The sequence below is a fragment of the Gossypium hirsutum genome, chromosome D03, assembly GCF_007990345.1.
Source record: "Gossypium hirsutum isolate 1008001.06 chromosome D03, Gossypium_hirsutum_v2.1, whole genome shotgun sequence".
In the NCBI taxonomy this organism is placed as follows: domain Eukaryota; kingdom Viridiplantae; phylum Streptophyta; class Magnoliopsida; order Malvales; family Malvaceae; genus Gossypium; species Gossypium hirsutum.
The window spans coordinates 8,405,225-8,428,664 of NC_053439.1; the positions used below are offsets into that span (position 1 = coordinate 8,405,225).

The 23,440-nt window shown below is 30.1% G+C and overlaps 2 protein-coding genes across 6 annotated transcripts; one reads left to right on the forward strand and one right to left on the reverse strand.

Annotated features, from left to right (window-relative positions):
- Nucleotides 1-1,588: 1,588 nt before the first annotated feature.
- LOC107950025 (transcription factor UNE12-like) lies at nt 1,589-5,903 on the reverse strand. Its single transcript, XM_041089851.1, has 2 exons — nt 5,878-5,903; nt 1,589-1,976 (listed from the first exon to the last, which is right to left on the reverse strand). Exons 1-2 carry the CDS (start codon nt 5,901-5,903, stop codon nt 1,589-1,591), a joined length of 414 nt encoding a protein of 137 aa, XP_040945785.1.
- On the forward strand, nt 5,804-11,823 carry LOC107950552 (peptidyl-tRNA hydrolase 2, mitochondrial). 5 transcript variants are annotated; one of them, XR_005911143.1, is made up of 9 exons: nt 5,804-6,049; nt 6,881-7,108; nt 7,220-7,278; nt 8,074-8,133; nt 8,237-8,306; nt 9,038-9,107; nt 11,271-11,297; nt 11,425-11,555; nt 11,664-11,823. XR_005911143.1 is itself a non-coding variant. In XM_041089717.1 (8 exons), the coding sequence occupies exons 2-8, from the start codon at nt 6,905-6,907 to the stop codon at nt 11,472-11,474; spliced, it is 540 nt and encodes a 179-aa protein (XP_040945651.1). In that variant the 5' UTR covers nt 5,804-6,049; nt 6,881-6,904; the 3' UTR covers nt 11,475-11,823. The 5 variants fall into 5 exon arrangements, 2 of the variants coding, with proteins under 2 accessions (XP_040945651.1, XP_016740921.1); XR_001698100.2 differs by having other exon boundaries at nt 5,805-6,049; nt 6,874-7,108; nt 11,640-11,823; XR_001698099.2 differs by having other exon boundaries at nt 5,805-6,049; nt 6,874-7,108.
- The last annotated feature ends 11,617 nt before the right edge of the window (nt 11,824-23,440 follow it).

The window sequence follows — 23,440 nt, forward strand, 5'->3', positions numbered from 1 at the left end:
GTTTTTTTAAGCAATGAAGAACTGGCCCTTAACCATTTTATTCTCTCCACCAAAGGAGGAGAAGTAAGTATTTCTAATGGATCTTTCATCTCGTGTCTCCTAAATAGTTTTTGAAGAGAAATTTGTGTGATTGTCAAATAAGATGCCCATGTGATTGTGGCATTATGTATTGTTTCCAGCTCGCAATTTAAGCCTCTTCATATCTAAATGTCTTTTCTTAAATTATAGACATCTTTCCTTACCAAACTCTGGAATCAAAAGGTCTTGTTTCTATGGTAGTAAGATCTTGATTCTTGCAAAATTTATGTGATTGTCAAATAAGATTTCATATGATTGTAGCATTATGTATTGTTTCCAGCTCGCAATTCGAACCTCCCCATATCTAAAAGTATTTTCCTAAATTACAGGCATCCTTCCTTGTTAAACTCTAGAATCAAAAGGTCTTGTTTCTATGGTCGTAAGATCTTGATTCTTGCAACACTTTGCCATTAAAGTCTTAGTTGTAGTTTCTCCTTATTCGTTTTAACGATAGAACTTCATTCATCAAACTTTGTATGCTCAATATCCAATCCACCCTCTCGTATAGGTCTACACAATTTCTCCCATCTACGTAGGTGAAGTTTGTTTTCACCAACCTCATGCCCCCACCAAAAGAGAACATGTAGAGGGGTAAGGCTGCAAGCGCTGACTTGATAAATGTGAGTCTTCCTCCTTGCGACAGACATTCAGCCTTCTAGAGTGCTAGGTTATCAAAGATGACTTGGAAGAAAACTTCGTTTTTATTGATATGCTAAAAATTTACCCCCAAATACTTTATCAATCCTAAGATCCCACTGAACCATCTTATTTCATTTTGTTTGTGGATTAGCTCAAGAAGAGTTCCAACTTATCAAAATTTTATCATATCCCTGATAAATTATAGAATTCCATTAGGATAGCTTTAACAAGCTTGATAAATTACATAGAAAGCAATCGCCAGCAAACAAAAGAAGATTGATAGCGTCTAATTTCGATTCATAATACCTTTTAGTATATTAACCAAAACCTTGGAAAGAATTTTATACTCCACATTGCAGAGATTAATAGGGATAAAATATGCAACCTTAGATTGGGTGTCTAAGGTGGGTTATGTTTTCTTTTAATGTTATACTATTATATATTGTTTGCGATGCAAATTATACTGTTTTAAATCATTTTTATTGGATTAAATTACATTGTAAGTTATTCTAGGTTGTTCCTATTTCGGTTAATTTAAATTTTTTTGTCAATTTAATTACTCTAATTAAAATAATTATTCAAATTAGTCGTTATTGTTAAAAATTCTATTAATTGACTAAACAGATTGTTGATGTGGTGTTCTTTTACTTTTAAATAAAGCTACAAATGTTTCTATAATTAGTTCAAATTATTTTTTAAGATTTCTATTTTTTGTTTGTTTCCTTGTAAAAGTAACGGGATAAGTTGTTTTCATGATTCTATGACATGAGTTTTTCTTAATTTATGATTTAAAGGAGTGTTTTTTTGGTGTTTTGGATGTGGTATACATATTGTTCATATAAATATGATTACCATTTTTTGTCTTAGGTTTTTAACAGAAAGCAACTTTGCCGTTAACGATCTTGTCACAGAAGCACTTGCTGCTACCGAAAGCTTCCTCGGGCTTCAAAAACCCACCTTTTACTTGATTCAAGCTCAATCCCAATGGGAAAACATGTTCGTTAAACCCACCGCCTCTACCATTGCCGATTGCGCCGATGTGTCCAGTGCCACCGCCGGAACTGAATTGCAAGAGCATTGGCACTCCAGCCGTCGCGACGTTTCTAGATAGTCTACTGTCAGGCCCTGCTAAGGCAGTCTCAACAGGCACGAAGTTGGGGAATGTGAGGATTTGGTCGAGGAAATCATTGGCGGGGGACTCGTTGAGGTTATTAGCTTGAAGTGAGTTGAATTGGCAAGTTAAGGCTACCAAAGAGCATCTACATGCAAAAATGAAATGGCTTAAGAGAATCGAACCAAACAAAAAGATCAACTTTTTTCTTTTCCTTTCGCTTAATCTTTCCCTTGCAATGAGAACTGAGAAGGGGAAAGTTTAGAGTAAGGATAATATTTTAATTTTATCCGAAGAAGAAAATACTCTATATTAAAAAAATTATAGAAAACATAAAAAACAGTAAAAAATATGATAAACAAAAAAAATATGATTTCCAGTCCTATAAAACTTTTATAGAACATTGGAAAGAAAAATTTACTAATAGTAATGATCAACTAAAAAGAGTTGAATATTTAAAATTAATAGAATAACTTTATGAAAAACATAAAGATCTATTTAGTATGTTTAATTATCATTATATGTTAAAATATGATGATACAGATAGTAGTAGTTCAAGTAATTCTGAAAACACAAAATTATTTAAAAAACAATCTGATGAAAAAAAAACTTCAACAGAGTAGGATGAAGATATAAAAGTCTCAACTTATAATTCTGATGAAGAAAACACTTCATATGAAGATGAAAATATAGAAATTCCAGAACCCATGAATACTGAACCAACGATCTGTATGGAAAAAGGAAAATAGAGTCAGATAATCAAACAAATGATTATCTTAGGTCTTTAAATAAAGATTTTGAAATAGATAAAGACACAGTTCGGATTTTTGGTAACAAAACCGAAAATATAGCTACAAATGATGTTAAACTTAAATACGTAGGAGAAACATCTAGTCAACCTGTTCAACCAAGAATAGATGACTTAAATAAAAGAAATGTGGCTCAAGGAGGAATATATTTAGATTTGACTAATACTCCTATTTTTAGGTATGAAAAAACTATAGATGATTGGGCACAATCAATGACTATTGTTGTAAACAACAACACATAGTCAAAAGGAAAATTCTTAAATTACTTTGTTGGAACATTTCAAGGAGATGTTCTACAATTTCTTAGACGATGAGAAGAGTCTAAGAAAGGTAAAGAACAAAATGTGCAATTAATCAATCAGATAGGAACCCCTAAATATCTTTTAAAATGATTAACCTTAATTCTAAAAACAGAATTTTATGGATATTTTGATAAAAAAATATCAAGATAGTACATCCAGTTATATCCTTTCAAAAATTAAATTATGAGATATTAGATATTTAGAAGAATTTTCTAAAAAATTTCTTCATGAGTATCAAAAGTTAAAAAACGAAAATATAGAATTTTGGAAAAACTAATATTTTCATAAATTACCCCCACCTTGGAATGAGATATGTATAAACAAATATATATCTTATTTAGAGAAGCACAGTAAAACATCTGGTCTTCCGATAGAAAATTTAGATTCTATAGGAAATAGGATAAACTTTGCAAGAGAAAGAATAACTTTATATTGTTTGCAAAGTAAAGTTGCTAAACAAGTTAAACATAAATTAAGTAATAAGTATTGTACTAAAATACTAGAAAATGAGTGGAGATTTGGAGGTAAACAAATATATCCTAATACTTACAAAAAGCGTAAAAAATATAAATTAAGAAAATAGAATCCAGGTAATAAAAAATTTTCTGGTAAAAGTCAAAAGGTTGTTAGAAGAAAAACTTCTAAACCAAAGAAACAAATTTGTAGATGTTTCATATGTGATGAAAAAGGTCATATAGCTAGCAATTGTCCTAATAAAGGAAAAAATGCTAGGAAAATGATAAAAAAAATTCTTGAAGAACAAGATTTAGAAATATGTTTTAAAAAGGAAATAAATCCTAAAGAAATATTATATGAATTAATATCAGAAACAGACTCTGATAATAACGAATAATATATATATTTATGTTTAATATAGGAAATAATTCTAATAATCAATTAGAAGAAATTTCCTAATTTTGAAAAACAAGATATTAAATTAGGTAATCTAATAGGAGAAGAAAAAGACTTTTCTGATGAAATGATAGAAAAGATTAATAAAAATCATATTTCTAAAAAAGAAATATATAAGATCTCTAAGTTTAAAATATGGACTCAGAGACATATAGAAAAAATTAGCGGTAACATAGTCGCTAAGAATACAAAAGGAGGATTAACAGAACTCCCTTTTTTTACCAAAGATAAAATCAAGACTTTTCTGATGAAATGATAGAAAAGATTAATAAAAATCATATTTCTAAAGAAGAAATATATAAGATCTCTAAGTTTAAAATATGGACTCAGAGACATATAGAAAAAATTAGCGGTAACACAGTCGCTAAGGATATAAGAGGAGGATTAACAGAAATCCCTCTTTTTACCAAAGATAAAATCAAGAGAAATAGACTCTTTATTACAAAAGGAAAAGTTTATAGAAGAAAACTATCTAAGAGAAAGCTATTTGGTAATGTACAAGATGTCTATACAATTGATATTTCCTCTCTATTTATAGAGGAGATTAAAAACTCTATACAATTGTATTTTAAATCCCGAACAGTGTTTCTGATAAGGATTCGGCTTCAAATGGATGTGGCTGCTTCCACGTCTCATTTGTCTTGTTGCTTCTTTAGTTGCATGGTCATGGTTGTTTCCACGTTGCATGCTTGAGTTAATGGTTGTTTCATCACTGCTTACATCATCGTTGTTTTGATGATAGCTTCCACGTTGCAAGACTTTTTTGTCTGGATGTCATTGATTAGCATTAATGGTTGAGAGTATGAGCTTTGCTTGAATTTTTCTTTTTTCTGGAAGAGAAATAGAGGAACGAGGAATCTATAATTTTAATCAAAAGTTAAAATGTGACGGTGAGAAATACTGTATTAGATCTAGATTAACTAAAATTTTAATGATGATTAATTTAAATAATTATCTTAATTAAATTATTAAAAAAATTAAAATATTAAAATAAGAAGAATATTATTTTAGAGATACTTACCCTACAGTTCACTTTTTATTAATTTATTATCTATGCTAACGCAAATTAAATATGGTGTTAGCAATCTTTCTTTCTATGTTTGATATAATAATTGAATAAAATTTATCAAGTCTAAACCAAATTAATTAAAATAAAATTAAAAAGATAGAGAGATTAATGTAACGAACCTTGACACCCTTCTTCTTCAATAGCACTTCCCCTCGTACTCAGAACTATCAACTTTACCGGCAATTTACATTTCCTATAACTCAACAACTATGGGTGTTAACCAATTTTGTTAAATAAGTTCAAAAACAAATTATGAAATGTCATTTACATTATTCTAATAAAAAAAATCTAGAATTTTAGTAACTCTTTTACAATTATATGGTGGTTTAATGAATTAAGTCACCGATTCATCTATCCGACATTAGATAAATTATTAAAACATTTATAAAACAATTATACCACTGCTACATGACCTCTTCTATTTGCAATACTTGCAATAATCGAAAGTTCTCGTTTCTTTTACAATTTATTTATTTTTTGTGAAATAAACTTTACTATTTTACGAGCCAAAATTCAAATAATTTTCTTCTTCAATTTCTAATATTGACTGTCGTATTGAATTGAATCTAAGATATGTTCTTCTAATCATCGATGAGTATTGATTCACTGTATCGATCATCAAATTATCATTTAGAACTCGCTATCATTTAGAACTCGCTAATTGAACTTTAAAAAAAAACTTAACAATCTAGTGATTTAAATAAAAGCTTTCGAATAATTTAATAATTTAAATGAAAACTTTTAAATAATTTGATAATTATTTTTGTAATTTTTTAGAGTTAAATAATAAAAATATAAAATTACTAATATTTTAATCACCTAAAAAGTAGTTTATCATAAATTACATTGATGGGATGAATAAATAGAGCCAAGTCGCTTGACTTGGAGGATCCCACTCTCTTCTTGCTTTGCTTACTTGTCTCTGCTCTATTGCTGTTTTCTATTCACTTTACCCACCTTCTATTCCTCTTTTTTCTCCCCATTTTTTTGGCTTACTCGCAGCCTTTTCTTTTTTTGTTCCCTGAACCTTTTCTTTGAACCCAAACACAAAACCCCAAAGAAACCCACTTTCCCATTTAACCCAGGGTCAATAACTTCACGATCCAACTCTAACCCAAGTTCCTAATTGGTATAGTTTCTCTTTTTCTTTCTCCTTGTTCCTTTTAAGTTTTGTTTGCAATTTCAGTTACCTTTGCCTTCGATGATGTTTCCTTTTAATTATTTCTTTGGTGATTTGGGAAATGTTTGCTTCATTGATGAATGTCTAGGATAAAGTTTGAAACTTGATAGTTCAGAGATTTAGTTATTGTCAATGGTCTGAACCCTCTGCAGTTACAAACCTGATTGAATGAAAATTAGGTGTTTGGGTGTTTAATTTAATTGGATCAATCACATTTGAGAAATTTGAAGTTTTTGGTTTGATATTGGCATTGGCTTCAGAGTTTCTAAAGTTTTGTTAACTTGATTTATTTTCATTATAGTTATCTTTTCCTTCCTTCTGGAAGCACCGAGAAAATAAATGTTTTGATACGGAAAAAAATTAGAAATGTAATTCTTTTGAACTTGAAAATGCATAATTCAACTTTCATATTGAACAATATAATTATTAAACTTTAGTTGTTTGTTCCTTTTCTAATTAATTATCATTTCGCCTTTTACCATTTACTTCTACATTTTAGCAATGTTAATTGAAGCCGAATGTCAATAGAAAAGGCGGAAAGCAGATTACAAGATGATCAACTAAATGGAGCCTCAATAAGCCCTTATTGAGTGCTTACTTGTATAGTTTCTACTACCAATAATAAGATTATTAGTTTCTATTTTCTTTCCATTCATTTTATGTGTAACATAATTGTAATTCTATTAAAATCGTCAAGGTGGGTTTCTGAAATCTGTTTAAGCACGATGTTAATTTCCTTTGAGTCTTAAGTGGATGCTTGCTGTGGCTTTTAGGACAAAGGGGGAATTGTCGTTGTACTTTAAAATGGTGGATTTGTCATGGTTGAGTGCCATCCTAGTTGGGGCGGGCTGCCTTGCACTAGGGTACTGCATTGGTAGGCACCGTCCTACATGTTTATTTCTCTCATCAAGAGGAGCTAAAGATACTACAATCTCTAAAGTAAATAAGAAGATCAAAGAACCCTTGGAAATTGAAAAGTTGGCAGACATTCTAGAGGATTTTAAAATGGTATTGAACTGTTTCTCATCTCTTGGTGATTGGCATTGGTATGTTATGGCAAACTATTAAGTGTAAAAATGTAGACAATGAACAACTGTGTCTTTATTTTATTTTCTTCAGGTACTGGTTGTAAGAAACGATCTTAAGATGGGTAAAGGGAAAATTGCTGCCCAATGCAGGTGAACCTTGTTTTTTCTAGTTTTATCACTTATTTTTCTAGATGCAACTTTTTGCTGCTGAGATATGATTTACAGGTCAAGCAATGGATTACTATATGATTGTTGATGGGTCCTTTCCTAACTCATAATTTTGTTGATTAGATGGGATATACATATTCCTAGTATTGATAATGAATATCCATCCGAGTAAAAGTAAACCAACTGCCAAACAGAACTCTGACTGCTATTGGATAAATTGTTAAACCAACTGCCAAACAGAACTCTGACTGCTATTGGATAAATTGTCATTATAATGCTTGGGGTGTGATAAGCAGGAGTTCTTAGAGCAGATCATACTCAATAAATTATTGTAACTTTTGCACTGTATTAGGTGTGACACATTTTGAATCTCATCAAGACATGGCATAGCATTTTGTAAGAAATTGTTTGCAACAATTTGGAATTTTGATTTCCTCAAAACAAGATTTAACCCCTTGGATAAGGTCATCTATTAAGTTCCTCATGTGCAACCATGCAGTTTCGGTAAACACATTTGAGTCTCATCAAGTCATTTCTTGCTATCTTTTAACAAAATGCTGCTACTTGGGTGGTTTCTCATTTTGCCATCTTTTATAAGGAATTTCGTGTAAATTTACTGTCACTGATTTTTTATACTGTTAAAGAAGTGGTTGTTTGATGTGATTTGTTAACCTCTTGGTTGATTTTCATATATTTTCTTGACAAAGTTTGTTCTGGTGAATCCCTTTTTGTTCAGTTTGTAATCCAACTGGTTTTGTTTTTCCTTTCAATGTTTAGTCATGCAACTTTGGGTCTTTACAAAAAACTCCTACATCGAGCACCAAAAGCTTTGAACAGGTAGAGCATTTCTGGCGTTATAATACTGAAACTGTAGTTTTGTGCTTATCATTCTGCCTCTGACCATGTCTCTCTTTCATTTTCTTGTGTTGTTAATATGCAGGTGGGAGATGTGTGCTCAACCAAAGGTGGTTGTGAAAATTGATGGCGAGGAAGATATGCTAGTTTTGCAAGTCAGTGTGGTTTTAAGAATTGTTCTTGTGCTTCATATTCTGATAAATATTATGGATACACCACTATAAACACCATCTACCTTGTTTAATGAATTTGTATCAACAATTTATCAACAGAGAAAGTTATGGTCAGAAGAAAAAGCCATAGTTTCAGATAAAAGAAAAAAAGTATTGCAATGTGAAACTTATGACTTCTTTTTTGAGTATGGCATGGAAGAAATAAGTTAATGATTTTTTCTTTTGTGGGTCATAGAGGCCGTTTTTACTTGTTTAGAGAACAGTGGTGAAAGAGCTTTCTTGAACTTTTAGATTTGTGGATTTGATGGGAAATGTTAAAATAGAGGTTGATTCTTAGAAGAATATTCAAATATACTTGTGGTCAGTTTCTTGCTCCAATGATATTCTGTATTCCATTTTCATATTATAAATGGTGTTTCTCTCTTATTAGAATTATCCATCTTTCTCTATGTTGTGTGTAGACATTTTAATGTTTTACTCATGAACCTTGCTGTTGATAGTTCTTTGATATAAATCTTAGGACCTTGTTGATGTTTCTCTCTGGTGTTGCCAAACCTGTCTCCAAAAATGGTCAACAATTCACCAGTTTGAATGACATCTACTATTTGTTTGCTCTTATACCTTCTCCTTAGAGCTTTAATATTTATGATAATGTATCTTGGTATTTCATTTACATGGTTTTTTCATTATTAACCAGAATTTTAACTTTTCAGGAGAGGGCAAAATCATTAAACATACCAACACATATCACCATTGATGCAGGGAGAACTCAGATTGCACCAAGTGAGTGGCATAGTTCATTTTATTTCTCACTTCATAGCGTCTGTCATCCCGGGCTTGCTAAATTGTAAAGCATCACTTAACTTATATTAGGATGATCCTAAAAAACTGAGGTTTTAGACACTAATAAAATAATGCCACATTATCATTTTTTTAAAGGCATAAAATTATTATAGTGTACACTTCCACACCCAATTAACATTACAATTTGAAATTAATAAGTAAATAGCGGTAACTTTACTAGATAATTTGCTAGGTTTATAGATTAAAAAAACCAAAAGCTTTAAGGGCAAAGCTTGGTTTATCCAAAGGTATCATTGCTGTTATTTTACTTTTTACATTGATATATTGCTTCAATACTAATTGTTTAGTCTATTGCTGCTTGGGAAAAGTTTCTAAACGAGGGTATATGTTCTTTTTGCAGCAAGTGTTTTTAAAGAATGGAAACTTGGTTTTAATTTATTTTCGGTCAATGAAAACTAAAAATCTGATCTAGGATTGGTATGATTATTTTGCATTCTTTGGTAAGATGATTTTTAGCTTTTTTCTCACTGACTACTGTTTGTTAAGAGGATTGTAGAATCCCTGATATTATTATTATTAAAAAATCAATTGGTCTAGTTTTACTGTATATATATTTTAACTGTATTGATTTCATTATTTATGCTGATTTTATTCTTAAATAGTTACTTGTTATTTTCTTTAAAAAAAAAAACAAGGTTTTTAGAATCATTTTAATATAAGTTATTCTCTTTTATAAATTGCAAAAGTTAAGAGCTTTTCTTAGCTTGGGCTTGTGGTTACAAATGTAAGCTATATTAGAAATTCTATCAAACGTGTATGTCTGTGGAAAACACGGATTTAGAACATAAATGCGTGTTTAAGAATAACATACAATAAATATGAAAGTAATTAATCATAATAACACATGAAATATGTACAATATTAAAATATAAAAAAAGATTAAATTGTGAGTAAAACGAAATTTAAACACATAAATACATCAAAGTAACAATACTAAATGCACTAAAATTGTTTACCATGGTATTGTGATCGATTGTGAGCAACTGAATTAACAACATTATTAATATATACAATTAATGGATATAATAAAGTGTGCATATTAAAATAAAAATGTATAAAAAAGAAGCTTTGGTTGAGTGGTAAATTTAAGGTTTTACCAATCCATTGGCGTGGGTTCAAATTTTACCATATGCATATTTTTATTTTTATTTGTTTTAGTTAAAATAGAAAGACTAAAGTATCCCCAAATAAATATTACTTAATTTAATTATCAAATGATATTTCCGTGATTTCCCTTAACAGAGTTGGTAAGCGGTTGACTAATGACATCAACTCAGTAAGGGGTTTAAATAATAGTATAGATGAAAACAAGTTATGTAGGGCCTTCCATCTTTGCTTTCTGTGGCTCGTTTTCTGTTCTTCTGCCTCCTTTATAACCCTTAGTTAATTCATTGCTTTAGCAGTATATAGCTAAAAATAGAAAAGATTGGGGGAAACTGTTGAGTTTGATAAGAGATGGTAAGGGATCAATAAGAGAAAATGTAGAAGAATCAAATTCTAGATTGGATATGTACCAAAAAGGGAAAAAAAATTCTAGGTTAGGATATTTTGCTATCATTGTTGTTTGTGTAACCTTTACTGGGTGGTGTTATGAAATCTGTTTTTTTCTACTTTTTCAGAACAGTTAAATAAACTATTATTATCTTAAACTATTGATCCTATTGGGGAAGTTAGGAAGGACAAGCTATGGAAACATTTTGATGCTTGCTATGAAGGTGCTTGTGCATCTATGAATGCTAAACCTCAAGAGTTATTCTTATTGTTAGAATTAGCATTGGTATTGAAAAGTCAAGTTGTGGAGACCCAAGGTTAAAGAAAGAAATAATAAATTGCTTGATTGTTTGAATTAGTATCTGAAGCTAAAAGCTTCAGAACTATGGCTTCGGTTCAAACATCTGCGTTGGTTTTAGTCATTGAGTGCAAATCAAATCTCTTCCATTTTTCTATACCCCAAGCATACAAACGCATTTATGTTCTTCATTTCTCTATTTTCCTAGCATATGAATGCATTTAAGTTCTTAGGTGAAGATTTCGATAGCTTTTGCTTTCTAAAGGCTTTTTTTTTAATATATTCATTTTCAGATTCGAGGACAGTGATGGCTATTCTTGGTAAGAACATTATGTTGTAGGCATGACAGCTTGGGTTCAATTCCAAACAACCACATTTCCCTCCCCCAATTATCAAAAAAAAGAAATAAAAAATTCTACCTTCGGTTCCATTTAATGTTATTTGCAGGTCCTATTGAAATGGTGGATGATGTAACTGGTGGACTGAAGCTATTGTAATGATTCTTCTCAAAACCATCGAATTTTTCTGCAGAATCCTCCCATTGAAGAAGCTTGAGGAGCAACTTCTAATTTAACAAGGTTGTGGTTATTTTCATCTACTTTTCTTTAAAGATATTTCGTCCATTAACTTAAAAGTGAAATCCACTCTATACTTGGTGCTAGATTCTTAGAAACTTGTTGTTTCAGTTTTGTGATGATGGCGAAAAGTTGCTGCTTTTTCTACTCGGTGGGTTTGAAGACAGTTGGAGAATTGTTTCGTGCTATTCAATAACGCTTTAGATGTTTGGCTTCATGAATATTCAATAACTTTGGGGATTTTTATTATATTCTAATATTTTACCATGAATTTGCATTGCAAGTAAAATGAATACGCAAATTAGAAACAAAAATAGCATCTGCATCAATGTTATTGGGAAAAATGGTTCAATTACAGGTATAGAAACGCAAGGCTTTCACCATTTAACGTAGGCGCTCTAACTTTATTAGAAGGCTTTGTGACAACAATTGTTGATACATGATGGTGATGAAGAGGTCGGTTCACTTGTTACAAGCGGAGAGCCGAAGTTGGATGAAGTAGGGAGAATGGTTTAAGGGAGTAAAAAGGTGGCCACAAAGATCATTCATCTTGGGTTGAGGTATATATAGGTGGAAGGCCTCTTTACTTAATAGTGTCTCGTCACCGATAGTATGGATTGACTTGCTTGTATGGTTGACCAGGTGGCAAGTCTTTGTTGAGATAATACGAGGTTATTAAGCTTTAGCAATACGATGTTATTAAATTTCAGTAGTCCCTTAGTGGTCCTCGGTGCCCTCTTTATGGGCGGTGTGAGGCATGTGGGTGGTTCGTCATTGGGTGACCGTTTGATGGCACTAGATGGAGAGTCGTTTGGCGGTGCTTCTTAGGTTGCCAATAAACCCTCTTTCATTAGGGGAAGAATGCCATTAGGTGACCATCTTGTTGCAAAATAGCCTCTATACCTCTGTTTGAAGTATCACACTCTACAACAAATTCAATATCAAAATTTGGCAACTGTAAGACTAGAGTAGTCAAAGAGCTTGTTTTTGTTTATCAAAAGCATTAGTTTATCAAAAGCATTCAAGGCCGATTCAGACCACTGAAAAGAATTTCGTTTAAGCATATTGGAACCAACTGGCTATAATGACAATAAACTTGCGATAATAACCAGCAAGTCTCAGGAATCCTCTGAGAGAAGTAAGAGGTTGTAGCTGAGGCCAATCTAATATAGCTTGAATCAACCTCTACACTTGTCGTTATGACTATGTTTGTCTGCAAAAAGCATTTAGAACACTTCGGATAAAGGCAATGCGCACGTCACAATTCAAAAACTGTCTACATGTGTACTGAATAATCCTTCCATGTCTAAATGTAAATCAAGAGGTCGTTAAAGAAAACTAACACAAAGTGACATGAGTATGAAATATCGCGTTCATGAGAGCCCAAAAAGTAGATAGGGGCATTTGTCAGCCTAACTGACATAACAAGGAATTCAAAGTGCTTATGATGAGTACGTAGTGTCGTTTTCTCAATATCTGTAGGGAACATATATGTATTTGAAAGTAGCTAGATCTCAAATCCAACTTTGTAAAATACTTTGAAACATCAAGAAGCTCATCTACTATTGGAATACGAAATCCGTCCTTTATAGTTCTGATGTTTAACTCCCTGTAATCAACATAGAAGTGCTAAGTCTCTTCTTGCTTTAGTACCAACAAAACTAGTAACCTTGTTGAATCATTTAAGTACATTGTCGCTCAATTTTATCCTTCTACAAGTGAGGTGTAGATCCTGGTAGCAAACAAATTTGAATCTCACATTGCCTTAGATGTGGTAGGCTCGTTGGCTCTTGAAATAAGTCGCTAAATGTTGCCAAGATACTCTTTAATTGGTTTGATTCAGTGGTGGGCTCGCCTATCTCAGAGTGTATTTGTATTCCTTTATGCATAACCCTATCAAAGGAATAATATAAAAGCCTATTAAAAGATTTATTAAAAGAGTTAACTTTTATTTTAAAAATAGAATTTTGTGGATATACTGATAAAAAAGATCAAGATTGTCTGTCTAGTTATGTATTGTCAAAAATTAAATTATGTGACATCAGATAGTTAAAATAATTTTCTAAATAATTTCTTCATGAATATCAAAAACTAAAAAATGAAAATATAAATTTCTGAAAAAACTAATATTTCCATAAATTACCACCACCATGGAATGATATTTGTATAAAAAAGTACGATTCTTATTTAGAAAAGCATAGTAAAATAGCTGGTGTAGAATCAAAAAGAATAGATTCTATAGGAAAATGAATTAATTTTGCAAAAGAAAGCATAATTATGCATTGTTTACAAAGTAAGACTTCTAAACAAGTTAAGCATAAACTAGTTCGAAAATATAAAAACAAAAAAATAAGCTATTTATAAAAAAGAAAAATAGAAAATATAAGCTAGTTAGATGGAAACCAGGAAATAAGAAAAATTCTGGTTCTAATAAAAAGAAAAGATTTATTAGAAGAAAAACTTCTAAAAAATCTAAAAAACAAATATGTAAGTGTTTTATATGTGATGAAGAAGGTCATATAGCATCAAATTGTCCTAATAAAGGAAAAAGTGCAAGAAAAATGATTAAAACACTCGAAAAACAAGATTTAGAAATATGTTCAGAAGAGAAAATAAATCCTGAAGAAATATTATACGAATTAATAATTTAATATCAGAAACGGATTCTGATACAGAAGAAGAAGAATATATATTTATGTTTAATATAGGAAGCAGTTCTAATCATCAGTTAGAAGAAATTCCTAAAAATGAACAACAAGATATAAAATTAGGAAATATAGTAGGAGAAAAAAAAGACTTTTCTGATGAAATGATAGAAAAAAATTAATAAAAATCGTATTTCTAAAGAAGAAATTTATAAAATATCTAAATATAAGATATGGTGTCAAAGACATATAGAAAAAAATAAGAGGTAATATAGTAGCCAAAGATACTAGAGGTGAATTAACAGAAATCTCACTATTTAATAAAGATAAAATTAAGATGATTAAAAAGAAATATCCTCAAGTTAGATACATACATTTAGGAATAATAATGATAACTATAAGAGCCTTGTTTAGAAAATGTCATGATATACAAATAATAGCAGTTTTATTAGATAAAAGATTTGAAAATACAATAAAAACACTTATTGGAGGAATTCAATCAAATTTGCATGCAAGAGTAATATGATTTAAAGTTAAACCAAATTACTTTATATCTATTACAGATCATTTGATAGAAGAATGTTTATATCTTAGAATTCAGACAAAAAATTCTGAAATTAATGATTTAGCAGAAGATCTAGCAATTAATTGGACTTCTATTAATAAATATACTAATATAGCAGAAGTAGAAATCAAAAAAATTAATAATAAAATTATTGAACTCTTTGAACCTAATAAAATAACTATTGAAATATAACCAAAATTATTACATTTAAGAGATTTATCAATACCAAAAGATTGGATGGTAGATAGGATAAGTAGTGCAAGTACTTCTAAACCAATAAGTACAATAGAATATCTGTCGTCCTGTGATAAATTATATTTTAAAAATACAGCTATAACAAATACAAATGATAATTTGGTTTTACCCTCAAATACTCAAATAGAGGATGATGAGGAAAATCCAAGTTAAAGTTCTATATCTTCAACACCGATAGGAATGAAAACAGTTCATATTTCTTTTTTTCCTACAGGACCAAGTAGAAACTTTGTATCTTCTAGAAATACTAGAATGGAAGAATTACAAACTTCGATAATAATCCAACAAATGAAACTTGGAACAAGTGATGTAATTACATTTTCAAATTTCCAATCCAAGAAATATTACACATATATTGAAATTACATTTCAATTTAGACAATATAAAACATATTCTTTACATGCTTTATTAGATACTGGAACTACAACTATTAGTTGCAGAAAAAATGTCATTCCTTTAGAAAAATGGGAACCTATGAAGTATGCAATAAGAGCCATAGAAATAGATGGTAATGAAACCATAATTCAATATAAAGCTAAAACCGTACTAATCTACATAAATAATGTAAGATTTGTTATACCTAAAATATTATGCTTTCCAAAAATGCATGGAGATATATTATTAGGTAATAATTTTATATATCAACATTTACCATTTTTTATTGATAAAAAATTAATTATGTTATCTGTAGAAAAAACTTTTATATAAATATCATTGGTAGAAAATCATAAATTTGTTTGTGATAAAAACTTTACACCACTAAGAAAAAAACAAATTAAACAACTTGAAACAAGTCATTGGTTGTTTAAAATATTAGAAAATAATTTTGGTGAAGAACCATTAAAATTATGGCAAAATAGTCCTAGATATTGTGATATTAAATTAGAAAATCCCAATAAAATTATTAGAGTTAAACCAATGATCTATACTAAACAAGATATAGATGAATTTGACATACAAATTAAAGAATTATTAGAAAAAGGATTAATAGAAATAACTAATAGTCCACATTCTAGTCCAGCCTTGATGGTTAGAAATCATGCCGAAATAAAAAGAGGAAAAGCTAGAATGGTTATTAATTATAAAAGATTAAATCAAAATATTATTTTTGATGGTTATTTTATTCCAAGAAAGGATGTTTTAATTAATCAAGTTAAACAAGCAAAATATTTTAGTAAATTTGACTGTAAATTAAGATTCTGGTAAATTATGCTAACAGAATAATCCAAACATTTGACAGCTTTTAGTACACCTAATGGACATTATCAATGAAAAGTAATGCCATTTGGATTATGTAATGCATCACAAATCTTTCAAAGATGGATGGATTCTATATTTAATAAATATAAAAAAAATTGTGTAGTTAATATAGATGATATTTTGATATTTCCAGACACATTAGAATTACATAGAAAACATTTAAATATCATTTCTCAAGAATTCATAAAACATATAATTATACTAAGTCCTAAGAAAATAGAGCTAGAAAAAACAGAAATAGAATTCTTAGAATTAAAATTATTTGTAGATGGTATTAAACTACAAGATCATATTATAGTAAAAATAAAAGAATTTCTTGAAAAATTGAAGATAAAAAGCAGCTTCAACAATTTTTAGGAATTATTAATTATGAAAGAAATTTTTTTCCTAACTTATCTGAAAAAATAGGTAGGTTATATGAAAATTTTAAAAAGGATAAACCCTTTATCTGGTCTTAAACAGACTCGAAAATCATAAAAAATCTAAAATCTGAAATTAATCGAATTCCAAAAACTTATTTACCTAAACAAGGAGATAAACTAATTTTAGAAACAGACAATTCACAAAATCATTAGGGTTGTATATTAAAAGCTAGAACAATAAATAACGAAGAATTAAAATGTAGATATAGTTCGGGAAAATTTAAACCAAATGAAATTAATTATGTCTGTGCAAGCCCATTTTGCCCGGGGCCCAACTAACCCAATTACAACCAGAAACCCAATAGCCTAGACCAAAACCCGAAGCCCAACAGGCCCAATACCCAAACCTAGCCCAACAGACCCATTTTCAGAAAAAAAGAAACAGAAAACCCTAACCCTAGGTGCGCCACACCTAGGGTCTTCTGCTACCATCCCATCACCCCACTTGCCACCGCCTCTGACCAGCGCCGCACCTGCTCCTCTACCACCACCTGCTACCGACGTCACTTGCAAAGCAAAAGAAACACGCAACCAAGAACAGAAACAGACCACAAACACGGGAAAGAGGGATTTATTCTTTTTTTTCTTCTCTCTTCTTCTTTCGGCTATAAAGCCGATTATTGTAAAAACGAAAGGGGTTCCCCTTTTTACGAACATTAATAAAAAACGAAAACATAACAGATTTAAGAGGTGATTTCTTTTGCTTTCTAGTTCGATTCTCATTTTTATCCTTTTTATTTTATTTTTGTTTTTATTTTTTTACATATTAAGTAATAAGAAAAAGGGAAAGAAGGGAAAGAAACTCACCTGTGTCGCTTCGTGACTCGCCGTCGGACACTTTCTCCGGTGAGAAGGCTAAAGGCAGAACCTTTTCCATTCTTTTTCCCTTTTTAGGCATTTTCCTCCTTGATCTAAAATCTAGGCTTAAAACGGGCTAAAAATAAAAAATTTTAGGTTTTTGGCCACCGTGGGCTACAGCACCGTCGCCGGCAACCAGCTGCCGCCACGGTGGCCAACGGCCGGACCTTTGCCCAGAAGCGGAGAGAGGGAGAGAGGGGTTGAGAGGTTTTCTTTGTTTTTTTGCAAAGAGAAAGTAAAAATGAGGGTTTTAAAAAAAATTGATTTATATAACAAGGCCAAATGGCGTCGTTTTTGCCTGTACGCATAGGTCCCAAAACGACACCGTTTTGCATAAGACCCGGTTTAACTCGACCCGACTGACAGAGGATCCGCGTGTTTTAAAGCTAAATGGGCTATTTGTGCTTGCGGTCCCTCCGCTTTTGCAACACGCTGCAATTAGGCCCCCTTTTTTTTCCTTCTTTCCTTTTATTTTAATTTAGCCGCATAATTTTATTTTTATTTTATTTTAGTCCTGCTCAAAGTGATGCGTTTTGGAGGGCGGGAAATTTACTGTTTTGGTCCCCCCTTTCGCGTGTGTCACAATTTAATCCTTTTTTCCATTTTCAATTTCGCCCCTAAATTTCCGTTTATTTTAATTTAGTCATTTCCTATTGTTATTTTATTATTATTAAACTAATTAGGTTATTATTATTATTATTATTATTGTATTAGTTTATATATCTATTTACCTTTTATATATATTATTTTATTTTATTTTGTACTATGATTTTAATTCTTTTTATCGTATATTATATCTAATTTCATAATGTATTAGTTTATGTTTTCATACTAATTCAATATTGTCTATATATTTTAAATAATTTTATTTTATAATATATTTAAATTTTTTTATTTATATACTTCTATGCTTTAAAAATCAATAATATTTGTTGACACCATTTTTTTTATGAAAACGGGGTCGACTTGGATTTTGAAAATGAAAACGGGAGTCGCCACCAATCCTTTTTGATAAGGTGTGATCGGATCACATTGAAAAGTAGTTCTTTTTAATAAACGATTTAGTTTTATTAAAACAACAATTTTGGTCCACGAAATTCAGAAAAACGGATTCGGGAGTCAGTTACATACGAGGAAGGATTAGCACCCTCGTAACGCTCAAAAATTGGTACCTAGTTGATTAGTTAATGTCTTAATGTCAAAAATTGAAAACTTTAAAGAATTTTAAAAATACGATCCTAAAAACTTTCGAACAATATGGGTTGGAATTTAAGATTTTCTTATTCTGAAAGAATATCACATCCAGCACATTAGGATACGATACTTTAAACTCTCGAAACCAAGATCACCTTATGGTTTCCAAAACCCATACTTTGAAACTTTAAGAGGGTATTTGACTATTTGGCTAAACGAGAAATCGAAACCCAGCACATTTGGGCACGCTTTCTCGAATTTCCAAATGCAAAATATTGCCATACTTATTTTTTTTTTTTAGAAAAATCCTCCTTTCGAGAAAACAACGTGTCATATCCAATGCGTTAGGACACAACGTATTGAATTCTCAATACGAGAATAAATGCCAAAAATTTACTTATTTAAAAGATATTTAATTATCTCGGGTTTAGAAAAGAGATCATGCCCAGTAAGTTAGGACACAATCTTTTCTTAATTCCCGAGATCGTTTAAAAACTTGAGTTTAAAAATATTCACGTATTTAGATTTATTGTGAAAATCGAAACCCAGTAAGTTAGGGTACAACTTTCTCAAATCTAAACACGAAATTTTGTTTATTTTAAAATTGTAAAACACAATGTTAATATGGGTAGCAAAACAATAATAAATACGACGATGTAAACATAACACGAATAACCACAACAAAATGATAAATAAATAAATAAATAAAAGATGACAAAACAATTATACATGAAATAATAGACAACTAGGGCTAACATTTCATAAAAATAATGATGAACACATAAATAAATATAAGATAAAGCAATAATAACAACACAAAAATAAATAAAATTGTAAAAGTAAAAATCTATGTATGTATACACATATAACATAATTTGAAGTAAAAAAGGTATTTAATAATATTAATAATGATGCTAATAATAATAATAATATATAATAATAAAAAATAATAGCACATATTAAAATAATGTACACACATATATATAAAGATAAATGAAAATATAAATAAAATAAAAAAATTAATAGTTAAAAAAATAAAATAAAAAAACGAAAGGGATTAAATCGGAATCAGAAATAAATTTAAGGGCTCAAATTACAAATAAAAAAGGGTAATTAAAACACGCTGCAAAAGGATGAGAATCAAACGTGAAATATTCCCATGTCACTGAAACGGTGTCGTTCTAGCGGAATCCAAGCGTATGGTCTAAGGACCAAATCGAAACAGAAGCAAATTTTTATGGCCAAAATTGCAAATATGCGAAAAACTGCCTTGAAAGCGCCATAAGATCGGAGGAACCAATTGCGCAAATAACCTAAAAGCCAAAAACACGCGGATCCGCCCCCAGAGTCGAGTCACCACGCGGGTCAAGGCCAAAACGGCGTCGTTTTGGCTCCTGACCCTAATAGCTAAACGGCGCCGTTTCAAGTGCCTTTATAAATCAAAAATTTTTTTTAAACTTCATTTTCTGCCATCTCTCTTAAAAAAACTGATTTTTCTCTCAAAAACCCCTCCCCTCTCCAATGTCCGGCCTGGAATCCGGCGAGGAGAGCTGCCGTCGCGCCGGCCACCGTGAAAAATTCAAATAAAAGGTATTTTTTACCTTTTTTTTACGTTTATACGTTATATATATAGTTTTAAAAAAATAAAAGAAACAAAATCGAACACCAATAGTTTCGAAAGGAAGAAAAAATAAAGAGAAAAATAAAAATAAAAAAGGAAAATAGATCTTATACCCAAAAAAGGTTTCTTGAATCTGTTTTTTGTTTTTTTATTTCTTCAAAACGTGAAAGAGGGCCCGAACCCTTACAATAGATTTTTGTTTGGCTTTTATAGCCATTACAAGCATTACTTTTTTAATGTTCTTGTCATTTCTGTCATAGGCGCAAGTGGGCGACTTGACGTGCGGCGCGGCGGGTGGGTAGGTGAGCGGCGGAGCAGAGAGTAGGTGAACGGCGATGGGACAATGGTGGCGGCAGAAGGCTAGCATGCGGCGCCCTAGGGTTAGGGGGGATTAGGGTTTCTGAAATGGTTTTAAAATTTTGGGCCACTAGGCCTTGTAATTGGGTCTGTTTAGTTATTTTTGGGTCTGATTTGGGTGTTGGGCCATTTGGGCCATGCATTGTAAGTGAGCCGGGTAAATTTGGGCTGTACAATATTTTTATACCATCCTATTTTATGTATATATAAATTATAATAAACTATTTTTGTTCTACATACATATCTTTGATTTATATATGTACATACTTATATATATATTTTTTATATTTCTATAATTTATATACATATCTATATAGATCAATACACATTTTATTTTCACGAATATATATACTTACATGTTTTTTATCTTACAATTTTTTATACATATATATATACATATATATATCTTTTACTTTTTTTTATAATCTTATTCATTTCTTTATTTATTTCTTTATTTACATTTCATTATTATTTTGAAAGAATGTTTTAATTTTATTTGCTTATATGCATTGTTATTTTGTATGTTATTGGTTGATCCTTTTATCTATCTTATTTTCGTTGCTATTGTTCGTATTATTTTTATACCATCGTATTCATTTTTGTTTTGCTATGCATATCAACAATGTAATTTGTTCTCGCATTCTTTTAACACGACATCGTGTTTCATTTTACTCAATATGTCAAAATTTATTCTAAATAAATGGCATTTCGTATTTTGAGATTCGAAAGGTCGTACCCTAACTTATAGGGTTTCGATTTTCTTGATAAATCTAAATATACGAATCTTTTTCAAACAAGTTTTTACAAATCTCGAAAATTATCAAAAGATCGTGTCCTAACTTACTGGGCATGATCCTTTTTTTTCTCAAGTTTTAAACGATCTTGGGAATTAAGAAAAGATCGTGTCTTAACTTACTGGGCATGATCATTTTTTTAAAATCCGAGATGGCTAAATATCTTTTAAATTTTTGGCATTTATTCGTGCATCGGGAATTCAAGACATTGTGTCCTAACTTACTAGATACAATTTTCTTTATCGATTAACGTGAAATATGTCTTTTTCCCGAAAATTTTCAACATTTCAATAAAGGATCGTATTTTAGAACTTTTTAAAGTTTTCAATCTTCGACACTAAGACATTAATTAATCAACTAGTTCCAATTTTGGGCGTTACGAGGGTGCTAATCCTTCCTCGTACGTAATCGACTTCCGAACCCGTTTTTCTGAATTTCGTGAACCAAAATCGTTATTTTAATAAAATTAAATTGTTTATTAAAAACAACCACTTTTCAAGGTGGCCCGATTACACCTTATCAAAAAGGATTGGTGGCGACTCCCATATTCGTTTTCATTTTTTTTAAATCCAAGTTGACCCCGTTTTCACAAAAAAATGGTGTCAACAATGTCATATATGAAAAACAATTATTAGCAATAAAGAAAGAAAAAAAATTCTTATATATTTAGCACCTGAAAATTTTATTATAAAAACTGATAATCATGCAGTTAAACATTTTCTTATTAATAAAAGTTTGGAAACTGTACCCAGAAGAATTAGATGGTATAATGAATTATATACTTTTAATTTTGAAGTATTATATGTAAAAAGAACTGACAATATTATTGCTGATTATCTTTGTAGGCCAAACGAACAGAGATAAATAACCTCTAAAAAAAGTCGGTGAATGGGCTACTATTCATAAAAGGCCCAACAAAGGGAACATTTTCAAATCAATAAATCCTAATCAAGGATTTATGACAATACCTTCTCAAATATCTTTTTATCCTAACCAAGGATATTACATTCCATATCCAAAGATAAAACAACCAATTGGAACTCAATTATCATTTACACCACAACAAGTGAGTCAATTACATTGGTCTCAAGATCCAAATTCAACATACCAAGTCAATTATGTTGAAATCATAAAAGGAGGAGAAAAGTTTTGTGCATCAAAAAATTTGTTGAAACCACAACAAATTCAGGAAATAAAATATTTTTATAATCTAGACTTACCATTAGAATTATATAATTTTTTTAATGAAATATAGAAAACCCATATTATTGAGCAAAGAGCTAATTTCAGAAAAGCTTTTACTAAGCTTTCACAATTTTTAGTTAAAAAACAACTAAAGAAGAAGAAGCTCATAATTTATTATTAAAATTCATTTTATATCAAGATTGGGAAGAACTAGAAATTAGCTATTTAGATATTAAGGGGATAAACAATCTTCTTGATATATTTCAGTATTTTATTAATAAGGGAACAAATAACCCAATTATAAATAAAATATTTAAGTTATGTTTATATAATAAGACTAGGAATATTCTGCTGTAGAAATATTTACAAAAATAAATGAAATTATTTACAACTAGCAAGCTAAATTTCAAAAACTTTTCAGAATACATTCTACAAGCTTATGTTTTCTTAAACGATTTAAATAAAAAATTCTCTACTATAAAGTTTAGACTTGATCATGAACCGTTTGATTTAAGCAGTATTGAATAAGATTTTCTTAAAGAAATAATAGTTCAAAAGTTTTCTTTCCATTTATTAAAAGATTTTTCTGCATTTATTAAGACTATATTATTACGTATGGTATATGAAGATTATTATTATTATTATTATTTTCATCTTGAAATCAACGATCTTATTGGTATAGCTCAAAAAGAAAAATTTTATCAACCATATCAAATTTAGGCCATTAAAAAA

Coding starts and splice junctions, on each gene's coding strand:
- LOC107950025 (XM_041089851.1), bottom strand. CDS start 5,903: ATGGGGAGAAAAAAGAGGAATAGAAG. Junction 1,977..5,877: donor AGAAAAAAGAGGAATAGAAG/GTGGGTAAAGTG, acceptor TTTTGCATGTAG/ATGCTCTTTGGTAGCCTTAA.
- LOC107950552 (XM_041089717.1), top strand. CDS start 6,905: ATGGTGGATTTGTCATGGTTGAGTGCCATCCTAGTTGGGGCGGGCTGC. Junction 9,108..11,270: donor GAGAACTCAGATTGCACCAA/GTGAGTGGCATA, acceptor ATTCATTTTCAG/ATTCGAGGACAGTGATGGCT. Junction 11,298..11,424: donor GACAGTGATGGCTATTCTTG/GTAAGAACATTA, acceptor TGTTATTTGCAG/GTCCTATTGAAATGGTGGAT.